The following is a 23,905-nucleotide window of genomic DNA, read 5'->3' on the forward strand; positions in this document are numbered from 1 at the left end:
TCGATTACTGCGATGGAAACAAAATTCTCTGAGATGGTTACAAGAATCGGGGACGTCGAGAGACGGATCGATTATCTGGAGTCATTGGAGAGGGAATTAGCTGCTAATCCGCTAGCGACCAAAATAGACTTGGAACGTGTTTTGGAAAAACTGGAGGATTTGGAGAATCGTAGCCAGCGAAACAATCTGAATTGTTTGAATTCCTGAGCATGAGGAGGGCCGAGATATTATGAAATTCCTAGACGAGCTCTTCCAGAGTCTGCTCGACATAACAGGCCATCAGCTGGAAATAGAGCGAGCTCACAGAGTCCCAGCTCGGAGATGCTCTGAGGGAGACAGACCCCGATCAATTCTGGCCAAATTTCTGAGATCATCCGATAAAGATCTCCTGTTACGCGAGGAGCAAAGGAAGGCTTTCTTGGAAGAATCACAAAATTTTCTTGTTCCCAGACTTTGTGAATTCGACAAGAGAGAAACGTGATCGATTCAAAGAATGCAAGAAACTCTTACATCAATGGAAAGTTGCTTTTTGCTCTGATGTTCTCGGCCAAATTGAGAATAGATACTAAGGATGGCCGCAAAGTATTAACTTGTCCCCAGCAAGCACTGTCTTTCATAGAGGCAATGGGGTGAGTAAGCCATTTGATGTTTCTGATGTGGCCCCCAAATGAACTTGACTCGCTGAGCATACACTTTACTGTCTGAGGAAGCTGGGCACCTTTTTTGTTTCTTTATGTGCTGGTTCTGCCTAGCGTCTGGAGTTTGTTTTGTTGAATAACACTCCTTCGGGACAGTTGTGGATGAATCTGCTCGTTCTTTGTACTTGTGCCTCCTATTGGCTGGAGTTTGTTTTGTGGAGTATTTTTTGCAGGACATTGGAAGGATTACGTCATCTGCTGCACTGATGAATAGCCGGCTCATTGAACATTCGTTTGACTGTCCTACAACCGGACTATTCATTTTTTTTCATCAGTCAATAAGATTCATTCTAGAATAGATTTTTTTTTATATACCGTATCTCAGTCCCTCATTTCATCTGTTGCTGATTGCTCAATTGGAAACATCTTAGTCTCAGATCACGCCCTGGTGAGTTTAGAGGTGTTGCCTCATATGGAGAAAAATAATCATATAGTTGGCGCTTTAATGTATCCCTTTTGCAAAATCCTGATTTCCAACAAATGTTAAAGGCTGAAATCAATTTTTATATGGAGACCAACTGGTCCTCAGTATCCTCTGTGGCTTGGGTGGCACTTAAGGTGGTTCTTAGGGGTCGGATCATACAGTATGCCTCATACATCAAAAAATCCAAAGCACGAAAACTCGTGGAGTTGGAAGGGAATATTAAAAGTGCCGAGGCAGAGCTGAAGTGTCGAATGTCATCTGATGGCCTCAGAGAATTGACCCGACTGAAATACAGATATAATACTATTTTGTCGCGGAAAGTGTAGTTTTGGTTATTCAGGGCAAGACAGTCATATTTTGAGTTGGGGTACAAAGCAGGGAAGCTTTTGGCTAGATATATAAAACAGAGAGAGTCTTTTTCTACTATTCCCTCATTGAAATCTGCTGGTGTTTAAATGTTTACCTCAGCCATTGATATTAATAATGCTTTTAAAGAATTCTATATTGATCTCTATAGTTCCACATCTTCGTCTACTGATGAAGATATTAGAAACTTTGTGGAACCATTAGAACTCCCTAAACTGACGACTGAGCAAAAAAATTCTCTTGATTCTGAGATAACCTTGGAGGAGCTTGACGAGGTAATTAAAGTCCTGCCTGCTGGCAAGGCTCTGGGGCCAGATGGCTTTGCCGCTGAATTTTTTAGATCTTATGCTTCAGAACTGGCTCCACTTTTGTTAGAAGTTAACATGGAATCATTAAAGAATGGAAAGCTTCCTCCAACCATGACACAAGCCTGGATCAGTCTGATACTTTAAAAGGACAAAGATCCAAGCAAGAGTAAGAGTTACCATCCAATTTCCCTGATTCAGCTAGACATTAAAATATTGTCAAAAAGTTTGGCTAATCGATTAAGTAAAGTTATGACATCTCTTATACATATAGATCAGGTGAGGTTTATTTGGGGCCGCAGCTCTTCTGATAACATTAGGCGTTTCATCAATATCATGTGGTCAGTGGCGAATGATCAGACTCTGGTCACTGCCATCTCACTTGATGCTGAAAAGGTGTTTGATATGGTAGAATGGGATTATCTTTTTAAGATTTTGGAAATGTATGGGTTTGGAAGTACGTTTACTGGATGGATTAAGTTACTTTATAGACACCCTGTAGCGGCGGTACAAACAAATGGATTAATTTCAGATTATTTCACTCTGGATAGGGGCAGACAGCAGTTTTGCCCTCTTTCCCCATTATTGTTCTGTCTTGCCCTGGAACCATTAGCAGCCGTGATAAGAAAGGAGGACGATTTTCCAGGGGTGGTGGCGGGAGGTATGGCGCATAAGCTTCTGCTTTACGCAGATTATATTTTATTATTCGTCTCTGTCCCTACTAGATCTATGCCTTGTCTCCACAGAACTATTAATTCCTTTTCTAAGTTCACAGGATACAGAGTTAATTGGTCTAAATCCGAAGCTTTGTCTCTGACAACGTACTGCCCAGTAACGGCTTTCCAGGGGAGTTAATTTTGACCCTTTAATAAAAAAGTTTTCGAGCAATGCGGGCACATTTATCAATGATTGGGCAGGTTAATGTTATTAAAATGAACTGTATTCCAAAATTCAACTACCTGCTACAGTCACTCCCTTCTCTTATTTCAAGCAATTTGAGAGCATAGCGAAGTCTTTCATTTGGATTGGTAATGTAGATTTTTTAGGTATCTACAGCTGCGCCACTTGCTCTGTACTATTTTTGGGAATAGCATTCACCCCCCTAAAGCAGCAGGTACTATGTGAGTGGTGATTACTGCTTTTGGAAAAGGTCATGAGGCATCAGTGAAATACTCCCTGTTAATTCAGAGTCTGGGGGAATGGAACCTTGACCACTCTCAAGAGATTATGGGAGAAAGATTTAAACCTGGAATTGGAGGAGGGAGAGTGGGCTGCGATTCTAAAAAACGTCAAGACTAGAGATGCAAGGGTGCGCCTTATGCAATTCAAGATTTTACATTGGTTCTGTTGGACCCCCTCTAGATTGTATAGCCTTGGTCTTAAAGACACACCCACCTACTGGTGATGCCAATCAGAGGATGGAGACATAACCCATGTCTTTTGGGGGGGTGTTCAGATCCAGGAGTTTTGGTTAAAGGTTCAGAGTCTGGTGTGCGATGTATTAGGCACATGGGTATAATTTTGCCCCAGACTCTGTATTTTGGGCGATGGAGTGGTCATCAACATTGAAAACAGATACATAAAGTTGGGTCTTAACCAGTGTCATGATCGCCAGACAGATAATTTTAAGCGGCTGGAGGTCGGCTGGAGCACCCTCCTTTCAGGAGTGGTGGTCGGAGATGGGAAGGGTGGCGGCCTTTGAGGAGGTGTCGTTTAGTAGAATGGGGAAGTACAACGGGTTTGTGGAGAAATGGGGTGGGTATATTTCATTTATGTATGGGTGATTATTTTTATTATTATTTGTGTGTGCATCTTTATATTTTGCGACCACTGGAATGTTGTTGGGGCCAGGGTGGGTTTGGGGATTGGGAAGGGTAATAGTGGGGGTTAAGATTGACTCTGTGTATATATGTTTTGTTTTTCTGTGTTTATTTATGAGAATCAATAAAAATTGTTAATCTGAAAAACATCTCATCCATTGTTCATGAATTATATTTAGTTTTTGCTACACATTATATTGTGAAATTTGAAGCCTTCATTAAATATGAAAATGCAACTAGATAGAGATATCACTGGACAGCCCTGAGAAATTCATATAGCCTATCTTTAGAAATAAATATAGCTTTAAATTTGATCAGTTTATCATTAACTTTGGCAGCCCTAAAATAGCCTACTAAAACTAAAATAAAAACTACATACTGACAACCTAAACCTAACATTCACGGAGTAAAAACTAACAAAATCAAAATTAAACTGGAAGGACAAATAACAAAATAAAAATCAAATATATAAACCATGGTTTGTGTTCTATATCAGTATTTGTTTACATGCTGTAAAATATCTGTGTAGAAATCTGCTCTGGAAAGTGAACACTGTTCAGAATGGGGCCTGTAGTGTGTGTGTAAAGCCACAAGCTAGTGTAAATACACCATGTGTACAGACATCAGACCAATTTAAGCTGTGTTAAGCCTGAGTTAGGTAAGATACAAACAGAGAAAACTTCAGAGAGGCAGAAAAAAGACAAATAGTCCCTGTGGAAGGTAAATGTTTCCCTCATGCCCATTTTACAGCACATTTCATATGATAACCACAAGAGGACGCCCTCTAATGTGAGTCTCAAGTCACACTTCTGCTTGTGAAGAATTACAAAGAAAGGTAACAACATAAATGGAAATATCACAGAACACCCAAAAATATGTTTTTGTATTATTTGGCATTGAAATTATAAACTATTTGGCACACAAACTACATTAAATTTTAATAAAATAAAAGTATCTGAAATACAAAAATGCCTCCCATTGCTTACAGTATATCTTGCAAAATAACATCAACATTATAAATAAATAATGAATTATGTTATTGATGCAATAACATATGCGTCAATAACATAAATGAATGCACATTAGGGGAATATAAACAGCAAGACACTATGAAAATGACTCCCAACCTCAATAACATCTTTGAGGCTTTGTTTGGGCAAAACTTGAGGGCTTGAGCCCCGAATGATTTTAGTCTAGCCCCAAATATTTTGCGTCAAGTTATTTAGTTAATGTTGGTTAAAATGCTTTCTCATAAAGACGTGTTGTTGACTGCCGCCTGTTTAGAATCAGAACTAGCGATGCCCCATTCACGAATTAATGACACTTTTGAGTCAGTTTTTCTCAATAATTGCTCAAACGGTTTGGCAAAACTATCTGAATCGGTTCACGCTTCACTCTGAATCGTTCGGATGGCTGCTGCATGGTCTGAATCATTTGGAGTGGTTTGTCACACAGTTAAACAGTAAATGCCCCTGCACACTTCCTATGAAATCGAAGAACTAACGTGTGCGGCATCATTTATAACAAAATCTGGCCACAAGGAAGGTGTTTTTTTAGTTTGTTTTGGTATTTCGTAATAGCTCACCAGTGTGATCTTTCAGGGAAACTTCTTACCGGTTTCTAAACACCTTCTTACTGCCATTGGTCAACGTCATCGGAAGGTGTGACCGGCGTACAGAGTTATTAGACAGCTGGTGCAAATTGACCTACATCTGTACGAGCGTTTTTATAAAGACATTTTCCAAAAACATGTAATGCAAATTTGTTTAACTAGTCTACAAAAGGAATCAAATCTATTCAAATACTCTTAAGCGCCCATTCACCATGCCATCTGCAGCGAAAACCATTCACACATCTGCCCAAAGTAAGATATGCCTCTTTTTTCTGTATTCTACCCATTAACACTCTTTTATACACCCATCTTTGCAGTAGTGTCAGTGTCATCATAAATTACAATAATAAATTGTAACCGATGAATATTATGGCTGCGTATAGCATGTTAGCGCATTAGCGCCATGAATGTTAAAAGTAAACATTAAAAATTACACATTATCTACTACATATTGTAATGACTGAGGCTGGTATCCCTTCAGCCGACCATCAGAGAGAGCCCCCCGAATACTGACACTGTACTATTTCTTCTATGGTGACTTCGTTTTTGCATCATATATATAGCCATGCTTTTCCATTGTTACTTTGCGAAGTATTGCCAGTTTCACTACCTTCCCAGGCGTTATTCCCACTGCCTGTTTATTGCCTTCTTGTTGTGACCATTGTGCCTGCTTCACTGATTACCGATTCTTGGATTACTCTTTTGCTCTGTTTGCCTGGTTGCTCTGTTTGCCTGTAAAATGTGTTTCTGCACTCGTTGACTCAGGGGCTGCTGTAAATTTGATTCATCAAGATCTTGTACAAGAGCTCAATATCCCTACAGTACCGTGCATACCCACCATTAACATCACTGCCATGAATAATGCACCCATAGGCACAGGCATCACTCACCAAACCATTCCAGTGACACTACGAGTTGGATTATTTCACACAGAAACAATCTCTCTTTATGTCATCAACTCACTCAAGCATATCCTCATCCTGGGTCATCCATGGCTGGCTATCCACGATCCCATCATCTCCTGGAACCAGGGTGAGCTAAAACAATAGTCAGACTATTGTCAGTCAAATTGTCTTCATGTCACTGTCACCATGCCATGTTTAAACACTAGCATTGAAAGTCCTGATATTCTAACCCAAATCAAAATCCCCAAGGAATATTCAGAGTTTTCTGAAGTCTTCTGCAAGATCAAGGCAACACAACTACCTCATCATCATCCATGGGACTGCGCTATTGAGTTACTGTCCAACATGGCACCCCCCCAGGAGCAAAGCCTATCCATTATCAAGATCTGAGACCATGGCCATGGAGACCTACGTCAAGGAGAGTGCTTTCCAGCACTCTCTCGTGTTGGAGACGTGAGAGCAGACATTGTGCAAGAGAGCTCCCGAGTTTGTTCATCGGTTGATAATTCTCTGGGTAAATATAAAATTCTACACAAAAATGCACATATATTGCATTAAATATGTGTTCAAAAATGATCGATAACAAACACTCAATTTTAACTTAAAACTCTTCTGAAGGATGCATATAGGTTGAATGTGTGAAGTCTAACCACGTTTTTGCACTCATGCAATAACTGGGTATGTAAATTTAGAATTAATCATATTTAATGTAATGATTTATAGCCCAGCGTGTTTTCCAATTAAGTGAACATGTGTAGTGAGAATTCTATTGTTTAAACTGTTATTCATGTCCTTAAAGCCTGGTAAAAAAAAATAAGCATGTGTTAAATGCATAAAATGCTGTGAATGTTATAAGCATGTATTAAGTATGTGTTCAAGTATATGGTTAAGCTAATGCCCTGTTTGTATTTTCTTTTGACATTAGCCTCTACCGTATTTCGTTGAACCATATTTCATTTTGTATTTCAGTTTTTGTATTGTCCATTTTTTTATTTAAATACAATACCATCAACCGCTGTTTTTTTAAAAAATATATATATATTATTTTTATTTATTTATATAAAACAGCCGTCAGAATAAAACCCCCAAAATATATTTTTGTATCCTGTGTGGTTTTTTCACAACCCACCAGCTACATATATTTTACTTTAAATCATCATCGAGTAGTTAAAACTGCTTCATTTACTGATCACGTGTGAATTCTACTTAATAATGAGTCATGAAGTCATTGATAACACATTGTAATGTCATATTAGTTGATGTTTTAAATGTAGTCTTGAGCGTCCTCATATTTAAATGCACCTCTAAACACCTCCCACAGCGGTGTGGCTGGTGTCTGTATGTTCGCAAACAATATATCATTGCTCAGCTGTTTCAAACTTCTTTTTAGCTTTGAGCGAAGAACAAGAAGTACTTCGCCATGAGTGTGATGGGATTTTAAGGGGATAATAAAGAACACAGAAAAAAAGTCTTCAGTAAGTTCAACACCTGCATTTGCAGCTTGTTAATGACTTTGTACAGCAGGTAAAGACATTTTCCAACCAAAAAAGTATCAAAACACTAACAGTGCACAAATGCTTTTTTAACATGTACCATAGACTATCATGTAAATACCATGGTATATATCAAAATATCATGATCCTGTCATAGCAGGCAATTTATTTTGCTTAAATAAATCTGCTTAAGGTCATTGTGAGAAACTTCAATTAGTCACAATTGTGGGAAAAAATAATACATAATTTTTATAATACAGTGATTTTTATTGTTAAAAATCACTTCAAAGGAGCGCAGTGACCCAACAAACCTTGAAAAAAAAAAAATGGCAAAAGGTCCTCAGCAATGGTATGTTTGTCAGGGAGGTATGCTTTGTATTTGTCCAATGTGCCATGATATCACACAAATAATTTGCATTTTTATTCTTTAAATCCATGTTTGGATCTTCAAACTGTGTAGTATTGTGAATTATGCTGCCTTCACGTGCTGTCAGAATTATCCTACTTCCCACTTTTAAAGTTGTTATTCCGAGGACGTCATGTTCAAGTGCTTTGTTATTGGAAACATGGAGGATGGCAGATTAATTCGGGGAACTCTTATTTTGACACCGTAATACATGCAAGCCAACTGGCTGACGATTATGGAATTTTGGTCAAATACATGCTATTATATCTGTGTAAAAATGTATAAAAAGCAACAAACAGTTCCTAATGTACGTAAATGTATATGACTCAAAAGGCGAGCAATAATATAGTAGCTGCATGTAGAAAAATTAATAAAACCATAATTCACTATTGAAACTTTATTCTCGTCAGCCATGTTGAAACTCGGGTATTAAATTTATCTCAGAGTTTCCCAGTCATAATTACTAGTTGAGGGGGCCTCAGGATGCTAAGAACCCTTGGTCGTGTGCTGATTTCTATCAGTTATTAGGTATAGGTGTTAGAGGGTGTGATGGGGGTTGTAGTTCACTACTGATCTCCCTCTGTAATCCAGTAGGATACGAGTGCGGGATCTGCCTCCTCAAACTCCTCCTCTTGGGCTTGCAAGGGCGGTTCGGACCGGCTGGTTTGACCCGATCACTAAGAGTGTCTGACGACTCATCAATATAGGCCAGGTTCTCGCCAAAGAAGTCCAGCAGGGAGGGGCTGGGCGGAGTACAGCTGGCAACTATGATGATGGGAACATCCTTCCCACCTTCCAGTGATCTCTGTGACCCCTTGGCTCCAGATTCAAGCTCCTCTGACTTATGGGAATTTGACTCAGATTCCGACCAGGATTCTGAAGGCGTCTCGGATCCGGAGACTGATCCCGATCTTGATACTGAAGGAGAACTAGAGATGGCTCTGGACACGGGTCTTGACAGTGGTTTCATCTCCAGCCGTGAGATGAATCTAGATGCAAATCCTGCCATCAACCTCGATCCTGGTCTTCTTTCATACCTCCCATCTAATCTAGACCATGACCTGGACTGGGATATCTCTTCAGACCGGTTATTAGATGCTGGATTATACTTGGATTCAGGCCAGCCAACAAGCAGATGTCCATTCTCTCGGATAGCAACAGCATCTAGGGAGATCCCATGAGCCAGACCAGCCATGCTCAGCCTTGGGTGGCAGTGATGGTGGTGGTGCTTTCTTCTGCATCGGCGTTGGAGCTTAAAGGGGTCATTGAGATCCAATGGCACAGGAATACGGAAGTCCATGGACATGTTCTGGATGTTTTGAGTCCAGTCTGTGGCATGAGCTCTCAGCTCCTCCATCTGAAAGAGACCAGAAAGCAAAGAGAAAACAAATAAATGTGGAATAATCCCTGAATTTGTATGTACTTTGCTGATGAAAGGAAAGTACATGCATATGAGGATGTACACTCACCAAGCACTTTATTAGGTAAACCTCTACACCTACGTAATTATTCATGTGATTATCTAGTCAGCCGATCATGTGGCAGCAGTGCAATGCGTAAAATCATGCAGATATGGGTCAGGAGCTACAGTTAATGTTCACACCAACCATCAGAATGGGGAAAAAAAATTTGATCTCAGTGATTGACCATGGCATGATTGTTGGTGCCATTCGGGCTGGTTTGAGTATTTCTGTAACTGCTGATATCCTGGGATTTTCAAGCACAACAGTCTCTAGAGTTTACTCCAAATGATGCCAAAAAAACAAAAAACATTTAGTGAGTGGCAATTCTGCAGACAGAAAAGCCTTGTTGATGAGAGAGGTCAACGGAGAATGGCCAGACTGGTTTGAGCTGACAAAGGCTACGTTAACTCAGATAACCACTATATAGTATAGTGTTCCTAATAAAGTGCTCAGTGAGTGTAGTAAGAAAATATGTATTGGGACCATGGTCAGAAATCAAGGGGGGCTCGGGACAAAAATGCCACCAAAAATGACAAAAATGCCCCAGAAATTCAAAATGTGTGGGCAGAACAAATGCCCTAGTTGTCACGTTTATGTGTTTTGTTCTTGTTTCATGTCTTTTATTTTCAAGTTTAGTTCCTATTCCTGTCATGTCATGTGATTTCCTGTTCCCTCATGTGATCTTGTCAGGTGTTTCCCCTGTTCATGTGTCTTGTTTTCATTGGTTCATTGTTTGATTATTGTGTTATTAGTCTTGTCTTTTCATTGGTTAAGGTTCATTTAGTCTTGTTATCTTGTTTATAGTTTAGCCTTGTCATTGGTTGTCTTGTTTACCTGTTACCCATGTCCTTGTATTTAAGCCCTCATGTTTGCCATTGTCTAATGTGAGGTATTGTGAATGTAACTTTGTTGTTTTGCCAAGCCAAGCCAAGCCGCCAAGCCAAGCCAAGCTTTATGTCAAGTCAAGTTTATGTCATAGTCAAATCTAATTCATTTTTATGTTTTATTTATGTTTGGATTTACTGTTTGGGATTTCACGTTTGGATTAAATTGCACTTGGGTTCCTCATTTCTTCGTCATCGTCTTCATCATTATCATTGGCAGCAACAGCGTTACAGAATACCTGACCTACAATGAACCCAGCAATCCAGCTCCTCCGCATCATCCCCTAGAGGATTATGTTGAGGACTTCTGCACTCTGGCCAGTGAGGTTGACTTTAATGAGATCGCCCTCAAGGACTGTTTCCGTTTTGGATTAAGTGAGCCAATCTCATCTTTGATGCCTGGCGGTCGCAATTCCCTCAATCTGGTCCAGTATATTAACCTTGCCCTACAGATTACTGGTTTTATGTTCACTGTGGGGGAGGCGGATACCGAGCCAGAGTCCCACATCATGGTCGATGAGCCCGTGTCCAACGCCTGCCACGGCCGACGAGCAAACGCCCATGCTTGCCAACGCCGACGAGCCAATGCCCACATCTGCCACGGCCGAAGAGCTGGAAACCTCGTCCATCCCAGAGCCTGCGTTGCCAGCCTTGTCCGTCCCACAGCCACGCCAGAGTCTGCTCCATGCCATGTCACCGCCATGCCAGAGTCTGCTCCATGCCATATCACGCCTCGGCCGGCTCCATGCTCTGTCACAGTCATGCCTGAATCTGCTCCATGCCATATCACGCTTCAGCCTGCTTCATGCCATGTCACCGCCACGCCTGAGTCTACTCCATGCCATGTCACAACCATGCCTAAGCCTGCCACATGCCATGTCATAATGACGCTTCAGCCTGCTCCATGCCATGTCACAGCTGCGCCTCAGTCCGTTCCATGCCATGTCACAGCCAAACCTCAGTCCGTTCCATGCCATGTCACAGCCAAACCTCAGTCCGCTCCATGCCATGTCACAGCCGAACCTCAGTCTGCTCCATGCCATGTCACAGCCGAACCTCAGTCCGCTCCATGCCATGTCACAGCCGAACCTCAGTCCGCTCCATGCCATGTCACAGCCGAACCTCAGTCCGCTCCATGCCATGTCACAGCCGAACCTCAGTCCGCTCCATGCCATGTCACAGCCGAACCTCAGTCCGCTCCATGCCATGTCACAGCCGAACCTCAGTCCGCTCCATGCCATGTCACAGCCGAACCTCAGTCCGCTCCATGCCATGTCACAGCCGAACCTCAGTCCGCTCCATGCCATGTCTCAGCCAAGCCCCAGACTTCTCCATGCCTGTCACAAGCAAGCCTCTGCTCCACGGTCCAGGCCCGCCTCTGCTCCACGGTCCAGGCCCGCCTCTGCTCCATTGGGGATCTCCATCCCCATCAGCTCCGCCCCTCGAGCCTCTCAGGTCCCCACTTTCCATTGGCTTTGCCCTGTTCACATGCTCCACGCCCTGTCTCACCAAGCCACGCCATGTCTTACCAGTCCAGGTTTCAAGGACTCCACACCCCCCCCCCCAATTTAATTTTCTATTATGTTTTGGGGCATCGGGAGCCACCCCTAGAGGGGGAGATATGTCACGTTTATGTGTTTTGTTCTTGTTTTCATGTCTTATTTTCAAGTTTAGTTCCTGTCATGTCATGTGATTTCCTGTTCCCTCATGTGATCTTGTCAGGTGTTTCTCCTGTTCATGTGTCTTGTTTTCATTGGTTCATTGTTTGATTACTTTGTTCATTGGTTCATTTAGCCTTATCGTGTTTATAGTTTAGTCTTGTCATTGGTTGTCTTTGTTTACCTGTTACCCATGCCCTTGTATTTAAGCCCTCATGTTTTCCATTGTCTAGTGTGAGGTATTGTGAATGTAACTTTGTTTTGTCAAGCCAAGTAAATTATGTCAAGTTTATGTCATAGTCAAGTCTAGTTTGTTTTATTTACGTTTGGGTTTACTGTTTGGGATTTCACGTTTGGATTAAATTGCACTTGGGTTCCTCATTTCTTTGTCATCATCTTCATCAATGTCATTGGCAGCAACAGTGTTACACTAGTAATGAATTCATCAGTTCTTTTATTTTTTATTATTATTTGTAACATCTGATACAGTTTTTGTTATCCTATTAAAGCCTAGTTATACATATTATGGCATAAAATATGAATTGATGTTGATTGAATTTTAGGTTAAAATGTAATAAATTCTCAATCTTCATATTAATGAATTAAATCCAACAGATGATAAACATTTTGTTTTAAATGGTTAGAAAAAAATAGGCCTCATAATGGTAAAAAATGCTACTGAAAATCAAATCCAGGGGGAAATTTTGCACCTTAATAAAAAAATTAATTTCTAACACCGATCAGGACATACTAACGCATCATTAAAATGCTATGCCTTTATTATTGGCATTTGAATGTCAGCATTAATATAGCTAGATTCATTAACCAAAAATTTTTTTTTTCTTAACAGTGCAGTGTATAATTTTTTGCACTACTGCTGTCACCCAGTGGAATAGAGCGCAACGGTCGGGTTCCAGCAGTCAAAATCCCATTCCCTCTTTCCAGAAGGGAATTGATTTTTAACGATAACTTTTAAAACTTTAAATCCAGACCTACCATAAGCTTCAAATGTAGTTAATCAATGGTGTATGTTTCTGTTGAAGACATCAGTCCATGTTATTTCAACTTTAAAAAAATAAAGAAATTTAATAGCGGAATTCCTGTTGAAGAAATACACTACCCATGATCCTGAAGAGAGTTCCACCAATCAGAGAATTATGGCAAACAAGGCGTGGCAAAAGAGTATTTCAGTGCCAGTCATTGAGTCGGTCTCCCTATACTCTCAAACTACTGCACTTATATTTTTGTATATATCTGAAAGTTTTGCAATAAACTTAAAATATATTCTTTCTATACTTAAAATCAACAACTTAAAATCAATAGTTTTGGAGTCATGTTACGACATGCGAGGAGCGGACGTGTAAACGGCGAGCTCTGCGCACCTTGCTAATTTTATTATTATTTGTGTCATAAACTGGTGAGATTCGATACACCCTGTTTCTTAACTGTTCTAGGAAGACAATATGTAAAAAAATTCAAAATCCTTGGGCTCTGGAGATATTAAAAGACACTTACGTGCTCGGGCTAATCCGCTAGTGACCAAGATGGATTTGCAGCACATTTTGGAAAAATTGGAAGACCTTGAGAATCATAGCCGGCGAAACAATGTCCGAATTGTTGGAATGCCTGAGCATGAGGAAGGTCGAGATATGGTGAAATTCCTAGATGACCTCTTCCCGAATCTGCTCGACATAACAGGCCACAAGCTGGAAATCGAGCAAGCTCACAGAGTTCCGGCTTGGAGATCCGCTGAGGGAGACAGGCCCAGATCAATTCTGGCCAAATTTCTGAGATCTGTGATTTCTGTGAAGCTGATAAGTTTGTGAAGTTGTAAAGCATTGAAGTGGCCGATTAAAAAGTCTTACCTGAGCCTGGAACCCACTTCCCTGTGTCCTACTTCCCTTCTGCTGTGAAGTCCTGTTACACTGATACCAAAACTCGGAACAATGAAGTATGCTCCATGGAGTCCTCACAGTTGGCAGAGATCCTCAAGTCCCTCGCTGGCCTACACCAGACCCACCAACAATCCCTGCTTGTGCTTCAGCAAGACCAAGATTGCCAGTTCTTCAAGATCCTACGAGCTCAAGCAGAAGACTGGCATGTGATCCGGAGCCCCTTGACACCAATTTCCCGTGAAAAAATGGCTTTCTCCACACCATTCGGATTACATCAATTTGTGACACTTCCGTTCGGTTTGTTTGGGGCTCCGGCCACATTTCAGCGCCTCATGGACCAAATCCTCAGACCGCATTAGGCTTACGCCTATGCAGATATGCAGCATCTGAGGGCGGTTCTGAGGTCGCTGCAACGGGGAGGGCTAACAGAAAACCCTAATAAGTGCGTGATTGGGCAGGTAGAGGTACAGTATCTGGGGTTCCACTTGGGCCACGGGCAGGTGTGTCCCCAAATTGACAAGACGGTGGCGATTGCGACCTACCCGAGACCTAAGACCAAAAAGGGGGTGAGACAGTTCCTGGGGCTGGCTGGCTATTATAGGAGATTTGTGCCTAACTACTTAGACGTCACCAGCCCGCTGACTGACCTCACTAAAAAGGGAGCTCCAGACGCAGTCCAGTGGACGGAGGAGTGCCAATAGGCGCTTATGCAGGCTAAAGCTGCACTTTGCAGGGGGCCACTTTTACATGCACCTAATTTCTCTCTCCCTTTTGTATTGCAGATGGATGCTTCAGACAGGGGGCTGGGGGCTGTACTCTCGCAGGTGGTGGAGGGGGAGGAGCACCCAGTGCTGTACATCAGCTGCAAGCTCTACTTGAGGGAAACAAAGTACAGCACCATGGAAAAGGAGTGTCTGGCCATCAAGTGGGCAGTCCTCACTCTCTGTTACTACCTGCTGGGGTGGGCCTTCACCGAATGATCAGACTCCGGTCGTGGCCATCTCTCTTGACACTGAAAAAGCATTCGATATGGTAGAATGGGATTATCTTTAAGAAATTGGAAATATACGGATTCGGGAATACTTTTATTGGATAGATTAAATTACTTTATAGACACCCGGTAGCAGCGGTACAAACAAAAGGATTAATTTCAGATTATTTTACACTGGATAGGGGCACCTGGCAGGGTTGCCCTCTTTCCACATTATGGTTCTGTCTTGCCCTGGAACCATTAGCAGCTGCGATAAGAAGGGAAGATGACTTTCCAGGGGTAGTGGCGGGAGGTATGGCGCATAAGCTTTTGCTTTACGCAGATGATATTTTTTTATTTGTCTCCGACCCTACTAGATCTATGCCTTGCCTCCACAGAATTATTCATTCCTTTTCTAAGTTCTCAGGATACAGAGTCAATTAGTCTAAATCCGAAGCTTTGGCTCTGACAGCGTACTGCTCAGTAATGGCTTTCCAGCCAGGTGTCTTCCAGTGGCCCAAACAGGGCATTAAGTATTTGGGCATTTTATTTCCAGCAAATTTGTCTGATTTAGTTAGTTAATTTTGACCCCTTAATTAAAAGTTTTTCGAGTGATGTGGGCAGGTGGGCTTCATTACATTTATCTATAATTGGGAAGGTTAATGTTATTAAAATGAATTGTATTCCAAAATGTAACTACTTGTTACAATCTCTCCCTGTAGATGTCCTCCTCTCTTATTTCAAGCAATTTTATAGTATAGCAAGGCTCTTCATATGGAATGGTAAACGTCCCAGATTACATTTTAACAAGTTACATAGGCCGATTGACAAAGGTGGGCTAGGCCTACCCAAGATTTTGTTTTATTATTATGCATTCGGTCTCAGACATTTGGCTCATTGGTCGCTTCAACCTGAGAAAGCCCCTCCCTAGTTTTGTATTGAACAGGAAGATCTTGCCCCTACTTTGCCATTACAAAGCCTTTCTATTAAACTAACTGGAGTAGTTAAGTCACACCCAGTTATCTCGCATTTGCACTCAGTATGGACAAAAGTGTCCAGAGTGTTTAATTCGGACATTTATTTAAATGTTCCATCGAGCATATGGCTGAACCCTAAATTATGTATTGAAAGGTCCCCTTTCTGTTGGTCAGAGTGGATTGTGATGGGGATTACTACACTCGGTGACCTATATGAGAGTGGAGTGTTTAGATCTTTTGAAAATTTGGTTCAACGCTTTGAGATTCCCAGATCTCAGTTCTTTAGGTATTTACAGCTGCGCCACCTGTTATGTAATATTTTTGGGAATAGCTCACACCCCCCTAAAGCGGCAGATACTCTGGGAGAGGTGATTACTGCTTTTGGAAAAGGTCATGAGGCATCAGTGTATTACTCCCTGTTAATCCAGAGTCTGGGGGATGGAGCTTTAATTTATATTAAGATTATGGGAGAAAGATTTAAATTTGGCATTGGAGGAAGTGTGGGCTAGGATTCTAAAAAATGTCAAGTCTGCACCTAGAGATGCAAGGGTTTGCCTTATGCAATTTAAGATTTTACATAGATTCTGTTGGACCCCCTCTAAATTATATAGGCTTGGTCTTAAAGATACACCTACCTGCTGGCGATGCCAATCAGAAGATGGAGACACAAAATTCAAGAATTTTGGTTGAAAGTTCAGAGTTGTATGTGTGACGTTTTGAGCACTCAAATTTTACTTTGTCCCAGACTCTGTATTTTGGGTGATGGGGCGGTTATAAATTTGGCAGATAATCACATTAAAAATTGGGTTCTGACCAGTCTCATGATCGGCAGGCAAATAATTTTAAGGGGTTGGAAGTCAGATGGAGCACCCTCTTTTTCGGAATGGTGTGTGGAAATGGGGAGGGTGGCTGCATTTGAGGAAGTGGTAAGTAGAAGGATGGGGTTTTGGGACTTATTTGTTAAAAAAATGGGGCAATTATTTAGTTTTTTGGGGGGACTCTCGGGGAGGGTATGTGGAGAGTGTTGTTTAGTTTAATTATGTATGTTTATTATTATTATTATTTATTTATTTATTTTGGTTGTGTGTGTGTGTGTGTGTGTGTGTGCGTTATTATGTGAGACCACGGGTGTTCTTTGGGGGTCAGGGTGGGGTTGTATTAGTGGGGTTTGAATGTAAAATGTTGATTCCTTGTATGTATGTTGGGTTTTTCTTTGTCAAGTACTGTATGAATCAATAATTTTAAAATAAATTAATTACAAAAAAAAAAATCAATAGTTTTATATATTTCCATCAATTTGTAATTCGATTATGTCATTTGCAATGCTTCGTGGGATTGTAGTTCATTCCCTCATGAAAGATGGTAAGTAAACAGTCTTGTACCTTTGTCTTTTTGTCTGATTCTTCAAATACTTTTTTGTTTCAAATCAAAGTTTGCAATGTTGTGATTCATCTCAGGGCTGGTTGGTTTGGTTCATCGCTTTGAGCGCTTTTATGAGAGATTTTATGAAATCCCTCTTAAAAAGAATACTTTCAGAACCAAGATGGCTGAAAAAGTGGGAGGACACAAAATGACAGTTTTCAGATCGGTTTTCCAAACACACCGCCTGCCTGCCATTGGTCGGCAAAAATATTGATTTATTGTTTACCTCTGCACGTGTCTTCTTGGATAGCACTCTGAGCCAGTTCCCAATCATAGTGAGGATGGACGCAAAGTACGCCAGACCAAACACTATCCACAACCACACCAACGTCTTGTACAGGGGTGTGCCTTCTGTCCTGTTTACTAAATTATAGAAAGAAGATAATAATAAAGATAATAATAATAATTCACATCTATAACAATTTATAGGGGTGGTGTGGCCTAGTGGCTAAAAGTTGAGGTCTGGAATAACTGGAAGATTCCTTGTTCAAACCCTGCAAAGATCGAGCCGTTAGCTATCACCTTGTGCTCGTAAAGGAATATTCTGGGTTAAATACAACTTAAGCTCTATAAACAGCATCTGTGGCTTGATGCCGATTACCACAATAAATAATTTCAACTTGTATCACAGTTGTAAAAACGAACAAAAATCATGTTTACAGTTACAGTTGAAGTCAGAAGTTTACATACACCTTAGCCAAATACATTTAAACTCAGTTTTTCACCATTCCTGACATTTAATTGTAGAAAAAATACCCTGTCTTAGGTCAGTTAGGACCACTACTTTATTTTAAGAACGAGAAATGTCAGAATAATAGTAGAGAGAATTATTTATTCCAGCTTTTATTTCTTTCATCACATTCCCAGTGGGTCAGAAGTTTACATACACTTTGTTAGTATTTGGTAGCATTGCCTTAAAATTGTTTAACTTGGGTCAAACGTTTTGGGTAGCCTTCCACAAGCTTCTCACAATGGGTTGCTGGAATTTTGGCCCATTCCTCCAGAGAGAACTGGTGTAACTGAGTCAGGTTTGTAGGCCTCATTGCTCGCACACGCTTTTTCAGTTCTGCCGACAAATTTTCTATCGGATTGAAGTCAGGGCTTTGTGATGGCCACTCCAATACCTTGACTTTGTTGTCCTTAAGCCATTTTGCCACAAATTTGGAGGTATGCTTGGGGTCATTGTCCATTTGGAAGACCCATTTGCGACCGAGCTTTAACTTCATGGCTGAAGTCTTGAGATGTTGCTTCAATATATCCACATAATTTTCCTTCCTCATGATGTTATGTATTTTGTGAAGTGCACCAGTCCCTCCTGCAGCAAAGCAACCCCACAACATGATGCTGCCACCCCCATGCTTCACGGTTGGGATGGTGTCCTTCGGCTTTCAAGCCTCACCCTTTTTACTCCAAACATAACGATGGTCATTAAACAGTCAAACAGTTCAATTTTTGTTACATTAGACCAGAGGACATTTCTCCAAAAAGTAAGATCTTTGTCCCCATGTGCACTTACAAACTGTAGTCTGGCTTTTTTATGGCGATTTTGGAGCAGTGGCTTCTTCTTTGCTGAGCAGCCTTTCATGTCGATATAGGACTCATTTTACAGTGGATATAGATACTTGTCTACCTGTTTCCTCCAGCATCTTCACAAGGTCCTTTGCTGTTGTTCTGGGATTGATTTGCACTTTTCGCACCAAACTATGTTCATCTCTTGGAGACAGAATGCGTCTCTTTCCTGAGAGGTATGATGGCTGCGTGGTCCCATGGTGTTATACTTGCGTACTATTGTTTGTACAGATAAACGTGGTACCTTCAGTTGTTTGTAAATTGCTTCCAAGGATGAACCAGACTTGTGGAGGTCCACAATTTTTTTTTCTGAGGTCTTGGTTGATTTCTTTTGATTTTCCCATGATGTCAAGCAAAGAGGCACTGAGTTTGAAGGTAGGTCTTAAAATACATCCACAGGTACACCTCCAACTCAGTACACCTCCTATCAGAAGCTAATTTTCTAATTGTCTAAAAGCTTTACATAATTTTCTGGAATTTTCCAAGCTGCTTAAAGGCACAGTTAACTTAGTGTATGTAAACTTCTGATCCACTGGAACTGTGATATAATCAATTGAAATTGAAACAATCTGTCTGTAAACAATTGTTGGAAAAATTCATGCACAAAGTAAATGTCCTAAATGACTTGCCAAAACTATAGTTTGCTAATATTAAATCTGTGGAGTGGTTAAAAATTTGTTTTAATGACTTCAACCTAAGTGTATGTAAACTTCTGACTTCAAATGTATGTACTTACTGTGCAAGTCTAAGAGGTCTAAGTCTAAGAAGGTATTTTGGAGGGTATAGAAGAAGAAATGTGAGGCATGTATTCTTGTTAAAGCACTTAAATTAATCCTTCCATGCAAAAATGTGTTATTTGAGATGTAAAGTTCCCTATCTGTCACTCACTCGATATTGTGTTGATGTAGTGACACTAGGGGTCACTCTTAGGAGCCAGAGACAGCTTTGGTCTTTGATAAAAGGCCAATGAAAATTGGCAAGTGGTATTTGCATACCACTCCCCCAGACATACGGGTATAAAAGGACCTGGTATGCAACCACTCATTCAGATTTTCTCTTCGGAGCTGAACGGTCGATGCTCACTGAGCTTAATTCCCACGGCTGTTCATTCACCTCTGCTAGATCTGATGGCGCATTTCAGCGGCGTACTCCCCCCTCTGCACTAGTGCACTGCAGAGAACGCCCCTGGGCACTTCAGCAGAAATAAAGTGAGTATATTTCTCTAAAAGAGTATATTTCTCTAAAAGAGCAGCACACACGGAATGTCTTTTTAAAGACGCGTCTTTTTAAAGATGGCTTTCCGTTTGTGTGTTAATCCTGGTTGCGCTTGTTATCTCTTGCCCTCTGATGGCCATGATCACTGTCTTTCGTGTCTGGGCGCTGCTCCCCCTGAGACAGTGTTCGTGGATGGGTCATGTACCCATTGCGAGAACATGTCAATGGCAACGATGCGGTTGCGGCTTACCTTCATAAGAAAGCAAGCCACCCCAGAGGCTCCCCGCCTCGGTCCTTCTACCCATGGATATGAGGCCAGCGCGGCTAGCACTGGGGCGATTTGGGGACCCCAATGGGACCACATCCGCCGGGTATTCCCCCACGGACCTCCCATTCCCCAGCACGCTCGTCTGCCCTGATCAGGTTTCCGGATGAGTCCGCCGGCTCGACTCACGGCGAGTTTGACCCCGCAAAGGTGATGAGCTCTCGAGCGCAGCATCGGAGAGCGGGCTCGTCCAGTCGGATGCGGAAGCCTCAGCTGGGCTCCTCCCTTCGGGTCCGGTCGCCCAGTCACAGGCTGACGTGGAGATGATGACATGCTTTCCCGGGCAGCCGTGAGCGTCGGGCTAGAGTGGAACCCTCTGCTCTCTCCTGAACCCTTGCGGCTCGATGATTGGTTCCTGGGCTCGCGGCGCTGCTCACAGCCACGCCCCGCCCCTGTTCCTTTCTTCCCGGAAGTGCATGAAGAGCTGACAAGGTCGTGGGAGGCACCTTTTACTGCCCAGTCCTGATCTTTCAGCTTCCCCGCCCTCATTACCCTCGATGGTGGGGCGGTCAAGGGCTATTCGGCAATCCCCCCGGTGGATAAGGCGGATAAGGCGCTCGCAGTGCACCTATGCCCGCAGAGCGCCGCCACCTGGCGTGGGCGCCCAAAGCTCCCATCCAAGGCCTGTAGGTTTACGTCGTCCCTGACAGCCAAAGCCTACGGTGCTGCTGGACAAGCCGCCTCCGCCCTGCACGTCATGGCTCTCCTGAAAGTCTGCCAAGGCGCTAAAGGAACTGTACGAGGGTAGTTCTGCCTCGGGATTGATGCAGGAGCTGCGCTCAGTGACCGACCTCACTCTCCGGTCAACAAAGGTCATGGTGCGGTCTCTCGGGTGGGCGATGTCCACCTTGGTGGTCCAGGAGCGCCACCTTTGGCTCAACCTGGTCGAGATGGGAGATGCGAATGTCATTCTAGCGAATGTCCAGCATCAAGATTGGTTCGCGGCGGTAGACCGCGTACTTCCATGTCTCAATTCTACCTTGACACAGACCCTTCCTGTGGTTTGCATTCAAGGGTCGGGCATATCAGTACAAGGTCACCCCTTTCGGTCTGTCCTTGTCCCCTCGTGTCTTCACGAAGGTCGCAGAGGCAGCCCTTGCCCCGCTAAGTGAAGTGGGCATTTGCATCCTCAACTATCTCGACGATTCTTGACTAATCCTAGCTCACTCTCGGGATGTGTTGTGTGCACACAGGGACCTGGTGCTCTCGCACCTCAGCCGACTAGGGCTTCGGGTCAACTGGGAAAAGAGCAAGCTCCTCCCGGTTCAGAGCATCTCTTTTCTCGGTTTGGAGTTGGACTCAGTCTCGTTGATGGCACGCCTCACGAACGAGCGTGCACAGTTGGTGTTGACCTGTTTGAAGGCATTCAGGTGGAAAACAGCGGTTCCACTGAAACTCTTTCAGAGGCTCCTGGGGAATATGGCATCCTCAGCGGTGGCCACTCCGCTCGGGTTGATGCATATGAGACCGCTTCAGCACTGACTTCAGACTCGAGTCCCGCGATGGGCATGGCGCCACAGGACACATCGCGTGGCCATCACGCCGATCTGTCACCGCCTCTTCAGCCCTTGGACTGACCTCACATTTCTATGGGAAGGTGTTCCCCTAGAGCAGGTCTCCAGGTGCATCGTGGTTACGACAGATGCCTCCAAAACAGGCTGGGGCGCTGTATGCAACGGGCACGCAGCCGCGGGCTCGTCCATAAGCCGGCGGCTGTGTTGGCACCTCAACTGCCTCGAGTTGCTGGCAAATCTGCTCGCCCTGCGGAGGTTTCGGCCGTTGATCCAGGGCAAGCATGTGTTAGTTCGGACAGACAACACTGCAACGGTAGCATATGTCAACCGTCAAGGCGGTCTGCGCTCCTGTTGTATGTCACAACTCACCCGCCGTCTCCTCCTCTTGAATCAGCAGCACTTCAAGTCACTGCGAGCCACTCACATCACGGGCGACCTTAACACTGCAGTGGACATGCTGTCACGGCAGGTTGTCCTCAGGGGAGAGTGGAGACTCCACCCTCAGGTGGTCCAGCTGATTTGGAGTCAATTCAGGCAGGCACAGGTAGACCTGTTTGCCTCCCAAGAATCCTCCCACTGCCCGCTCTGGTACACCCTGACCGAGGCACCTCTCGGTATAGACGCGCTGGCACACAGCTGGCCCCCTGGACTTCACAAATATGCGTTTCCCCCAGTAAGCCTACTTGCACAGACCCTGTACAAGGTCAGGGAGGACGAGGTGCAGGTCATCCTGGTAGCACCCTACTGGCCCACCCAGACATGGTTCTTGGACCTCACGCTCCTCGTGACAGCCCCCCCCCCTGGCAAATTCACCTGAGGAAGGACCTTCTTTCTCAGGGATGGGGCACCATCTGGCACCCGCGACCAGACCTCTGGAATCTCCATGTCTAGCCCCTGGACGGGACATGGAAGACTTAAGCGGTCTACCACCCGCGGTGGTAGACACTATCACTCAGGCTAGGGCCCCCTCCACGAGGTGCCTGTATGCCTTAAGTGGCGTCTGTTCGCTAAGTGGTGTTCTTCCCGATGCGAAGACTCCCAGAGATGAGCAGTCAGATCGGTGCTTTCCTTCCTGCAGGAGAGGTTGGAAAGGCAGCTGTCCCCCTCCACCATGAAGGTGTATGTAGCCACTATAGCGGCACACCACGACACAGTGGACGGTAAGTCCTTAGGGAAGCATGACCTGATCATCAGGTTCCTGAGAGGCGCCAGGAGGTCGAATCCCTTCAGACCACACCTCGTTCCCTCATGGGACCTCTCTGTAGTTCTTCAGTGTCTACAGAGAGCCCCCTTTGAGCCCTTGCAGTCAGCTGAGCTTAAGGCACTCTCTTTGAAGACTGCCCTCCTGACTGCACTCACTTCCGTCAAGAGGGTAGGAGCCCTGCAAGCGTTCTCTGTCAGAGAAACGTGCCTGGAGTTCGGTCCGGGCTACTCTCACGTGATCCTGAGACCCCGACCGGGCTATATGCCCAAGGTTCCCACGACCCCTTTTAGGGACCAGGTGGTAAACCTGCAAGCACTGCCCCAGGAGGAGGCAGACCCAGCCCTGATGTTGCTTTAGAGTCCCTGAGCAGCTCTTTGTCTGCTTTGGTGGACAGTGGAAAGGAAGCTCTGTCTCCAAGCAGAGGATCGCCCACTGGCTCATTGACGCCATAACTATGGCATATCACGCCCAGGACGTGCCACCTCCGGTAGGGCTACAAGCTCATTCTGCCAGGAGTGTAGCGGCCTCCTGGGCCTTGACCAGTGGTGCCTCTCTAACAGACATTTGCAGAGCAGCGGGCTGGGCAACACCCAACACCTTGCAAGGTTCTACAATCTCTGGGTGGAACCGGTTTCATCCCGTGTAGTGGCACGCACAAGCAGGTAAGTCTGGGACAGCTGGCCAGGTGTATCGCTTGCGCATAGCACCTTTCACCTCCCCTGAGCTGAAGACGTGCGCCGTTGACTCCCAGTAGTGTTCACAAACTGTGTTCCCTGGTTG

General features: G+C 43.7%; 1 protein-coding gene across 1 annotated transcript in view; it reads right to left on the reverse strand.

Moving 5' to 3' along the window:
• Positions 1 to 7,916: 7,916 nt before the first annotated feature.
• Positions 7,917 to 23,905, reverse strand: part of kcnk4a (potassium channel, subfamily K, member 4a) — a 45,850-nt gene continuing 29,861 nt past the window's right edge. Inside the window, exons 5-6 of the mRNA XM_051658866.1 lie at positions 17,525 to 17,654; positions 7,917 to 9,386 (exon numbers count right to left, since the gene is read on the reverse strand). Of these exons, the coding sequence (XP_051514826.1) occupies positions 8,547 to 9,386; positions 17,525 to 17,654 (970 nt within the window). The 3' untranslated portion in view covers positions 7,917 to 8,546. The remainder of the gene's footprint in view (positions 9,387 to 17,524; positions 17,655 to 23,905) is intronic.

This window comes from Myxocyprinus asiaticus, chromosome 27, assembly GCF_019703515.2.
Source record: "Myxocyprinus asiaticus isolate MX2 ecotype Aquarium Trade chromosome 27, UBuf_Myxa_2, whole genome shotgun sequence".
Taxonomy (NCBI): domain Eukaryota; kingdom Metazoa; phylum Chordata; class Actinopteri; order Cypriniformes; family Catostomidae; genus Myxocyprinus; species Myxocyprinus asiaticus.